The sequence below is a fragment of the Camelina sativa genome, chromosome 15 (genome assembly GCF_000633955.1).
Source record: "Camelina sativa cultivar DH55 chromosome 15, Cs, whole genome shotgun sequence".
Taxonomy (NCBI): domain Eukaryota; kingdom Viridiplantae; phylum Streptophyta; class Magnoliopsida; order Brassicales; family Brassicaceae; genus Camelina; species Camelina sativa.
In genome coordinates this window covers 1,746,800-1,750,567 of record NC_025699.1, presented here as the reverse complement: position 1 = coordinate 1,750,567, position 3,768 = coordinate 1,746,800, and the positions used below count along the sequence as shown (strand labels likewise).

General features: G+C 37.7%; 2 protein-coding genes across 3 annotated transcripts; one reads left to right on the top strand and one right to left on the bottom strand.

The window, feature by feature from the left end:
- Positions 7-1,171, top strand: LOC104744627 (acyl carrier protein 1, chloroplastic). Its single transcript, XM_010465701.2, has 4 exons — positions 7-75; positions 462-569; positions 645-767; positions 847-1,171. The coding sequence occupies exons 1-4, from the start codon at positions 28-30 to the stop codon at positions 970-972; spliced, it is 405 nt and encodes a 134-aa protein (XP_010464003.1). The 5' UTR covers positions 7-27; the 3' UTR covers positions 973-1,171.
- Positions 1,245-3,430, bottom strand: LOC104744626 (transmembrane protein adipocyte-associated 1). 2 transcript variants are annotated; one of them, XM_010465699.1, is made up of 6 exons: positions 2,958-3,430; positions 2,586-2,777; positions 2,218-2,380; positions 2,009-2,111; positions 1,824-1,905; positions 1,245-1,522 (listed from the first exon to the last, which is right to left on the bottom strand). In XM_010465699.1, exons 1-6 carry the CDS (start codon positions 3,240-3,242, stop codon positions 1,445-1,447), a joined length of 903 nt encoding a protein of 300 aa, XP_010464001.1. In that variant the 5' UTR covers positions 3,243-3,430; the 3' UTR covers positions 1,245-1,444. The 2 variants fall into 2 exon arrangements, with proteins under 2 accessions (XP_010464001.1, XP_010464002.1); XM_010465700.1 differs by having other exon boundaries at positions 3,150-3,430.

Genomic DNA, 3,768 nt, shown 5'->3' with positions numbered 1-3,768 from the left:
GACAGATCTCTCGTGATTAACGAAACAATGGCGACTCAATTCAGCGCTTCTGTCTCCATGCAAACTACTTGTCTGGTAATCAAACCCTTCTTCCCCATTTTACAATTTGATATGCTTTGCCTTGGAGATCGCTCTAATTTGATCATTTTTTTTTTTTGCCTCTGATTCATATGTTTTGTTACTTGTTATCGTATATAACTCTTGACGCATGTTAATTATGTGGAGCATGGAAGATCTTCTTGGTTATAGTAAAGAATGATTCTTTATTATTATTGTCTGATTATTTATTTCTTCTGAATAGTTTGTGATCTTGGTGGACCACTTGAAATATAAAAATCAGTGGTCTTGTGAGATTATTATTTATTTTGGTTTGGTAATCTTAGATCTACAGTGAATTGGGATTATGATTATGGAAATGAATGTCTGCTTTTTTGGTTTTGGTTGTTTGTGCATACAAATAGGCAACAACGAGGATTAGTTTCCAAAAGCCTGCTTTGATTTCTAACAATGGAAGGACCAATCTCTCCTTCAACCTGCGCCCTGCTCGTCGCCTTTCAGTTTCTTGCGCGGTATGTTTGATTATATATTGGCTCTCAAAGTTATCTAAATACAAGACTTGGTTACTTATTGTTTTGGTTTTGTAGGCGAAACAAGAGACTATAGACAAAGTGTCTGACATTGTCAAGAAGCAACTTTCACTTGCAGCGGATCAAAAAGTTACTGCCGCTACCAAATTTGCTGAGCTTGGAGCAGATTCTCTCGACACGGTATTAACCTGATCTTTAAACAGACAGAGCTTGTAATAAGCTGTTAGTACTTGATTAACTGATTGTTTTTTCTTTGCAGGTTGAGATAGTGATGGGTTTAGAGGAAGAGTTTAACATCCAAATGGCGGAAGAGAAAGCACAGAAGATTGCAACAGTGGAGCAAGCTGCTGAACTCATTGAAGAGCTCATGCAAGAGAAGAAGTAATTTAGTATTTTTACAAGCTGCTACATAACCAAAAAAAGAAAAGAAAAGGAAACGACAAAAAAAAAAAGGGCTTTGGGTTTGTTTTCATTATGTTTTATCTTTCTGTCATTTTTAATTAATGTGTCAATCGAGTCTACCTTTGTCCTAATGGTCTAGTCTCTGTATCCATGGATGTCACCTTAAACTTTTGGTATCCCAACGAATATACCATGTCCATCACTATCAATAAATCTTTCTTTCTCTCTTTCCAAAATCCAAATGCCCAATGCGAATCATGATGCAAATGCATACGACTATATATGAGAGACAGAAGTATTTTATATCACAATGTACAGGGGAGTCTCCATAGTCTTGGTATATTAACATACAAGTCAAGAGTAGGTCCTACAAGGAAGTGACAGTAGCTTGATTTTTTAGTTTTCCTATTCACCATTGTATCTACAGATTCAGAAGACCTCAGGCAGGGGTCTTATTATTCCCAATCGGCGTCGAAGAATCCAGCATCTTTCATCTCTGAATAGTAGACATTCTCCAAATTCAGATCTTCCTCCTGCAGCAAAGCCAATTGAAATTCAGCACCAAATCCTGATCCAGCTATAACACACCTACCTAAGGGGTGTGTTTTGGTGATAGTGATGGACATGGTATTATGATGATGGTGATGATGCTATAGTGATAAAGAAGGAGATGGTGATGGTGCTTTAGTGATAAAAGAAGGTGATGGTGATGGTTCTATATAGTGATAAAGAAGGTGATGGTGCTACAGTGATGAAAGCGGTTATTTATTGCATTTTGTGGGTACACAGATATTTATGTACAGAGAGAGAGAGATGTTCAGATGAGTGATTTACCTGGAAAAAGTCTGCAAGAAAAGTAACATACAAAAGAGGAAGATAGAAGGCGTGGTAACAAACACTTGAGATCCCATACAACCTGCAAGCATTCAATTTTTGTTTTCTAGTGTTAGAAGCAAGCGAAATCTGACTAAGTGATTTTACTCTTTTGACTGTGAGGCTTTTGTTTTAAAAGGGTTTACCATAATCCAAAATGAGCACCGTTTGCCGTAAGAGCACATGCAAATAAGGAGAGACCATTTAAGGCGAGCATGACACTTATATACTTGTAGAACGCAGGTCTCGCTGTCAAAACGGAAAATAAAGACACATGGGATAAGTAATAGGCCCCGTTCAAAAACTATTGGCTTATGCAACCATAAGGGAGGATGGGAGGGGTCGATGTATTTACCGGGTAATCTCTCTCTCCACTTGGAGTTGTACATGAAGAATATCATCCCATAAATGCCTGCTAGCAAGAGCTTGTGGATGACCCATAAGCCCCATTTGAGCTTTTGTATATGTTCATTGTTGTCGATAAACAATGGTACCCCAAATCCAAAAAGATAAATTGCCTGAAATGACGAATGAAACCCCTGAATGACTAAACTTAACTGATGGTGTAATACAGTAACCAGACAGTATAAGTTTGCGCTGTACTATGAAAATTTTGCAAAGCTAAGTTCAGGCCTACATACCAAATACCTCAATGAAGGTTTTTCTATCTATCTTTCAGAAAGTATATAAGTAGATATCTAACAGTTATGAACACAATGGTACCTTGAGAAGCAAATCAAGACCTATAACAAGCCCTGAGATGAGGAAAGTTCGTGTTAATGCTTCAGCACCGCTTGCATAGTTTCCTTGGAAGAGAAACGCTACCAAGCTTACTTCAAGAAACAACATTCCAGATGTTGTGAACAAAGTTAATAGATTCCAAATCACTTCTTTCCCAGGAGTACATTCCCATGCCTAAACACATGAAAAAGGTAAATCAAAAAACAAAATCTGGAGTAAGCAAATGATCAAGACTAAAACCAAGCTAAAACATTTCCTTTTAGGCAGCTTACACAAACACAGAAGCTTTCTAATACCTTTACTAAGCCTAAAACACTCTAAAAAGCTTTTCTTCTTCAATCTAAATTAACAAACCTGAAGGCAACACCAAGCAAGATTAAGCAAGCTAACAAGCCAAAGACAACCGTAATAAGCGATCATAATATACGATCTCCGATTCGACAACTTCGACAAGCTCTTCTTCGCCTCATACGCTAAGTAAGCGACGAATAGAATAGATGCTAATACCAGAACCGTGTTATGCAAAAACCCATGACACTTCCCTACCCATCCGCCGATAAACCCTCCGGTAGCCGTCGAATTAGGGCTTAGCCGTGAAATCAGAAAAGGCGACTCCGCAATCTCGCCGAGAACTCGCATTTTCCCCTCAAATCGAACGAATCAGAAACCCAAGTAGAGCCACCGCAATAGAGTAGAAATCAAATCCCTAATTCCAGAAAAAATTGAGATTTGACGTTTGCGATACAGCAGAATTCGTATGATCTCGTAATCCTCTCTCTGGCGACCAAATCAAAAACACTGAAGAAGCAAACACATGGAATTACAAAAAAAAGTTTCAGGATACTAATTACAATACAATAATTGGGTGGAAGGTGTAATTTAAGAAGTTAAGGTACTATTGAGAAATATATTAAAATATTAGGGAGGAAAGTATAAATAATCAAGAATAAGAATGAAGAAGAAGAAAGCTTCTTTTTTTTGTGTGTGTGTGTGTGAATCGTACCGTTGAAAGGCACTCGCCAATTTTGGCTAAACGACCGGATCGTTTTTTTTTGAGAGAAAATTACGGTGCCATAAATGGCGAATTTGTTCTTCGATTTCTCGATTGAAACTTTCTTTGACATTTCCGTTGATTATAATTTCTGTTTGATTCACGCGTTTGAGT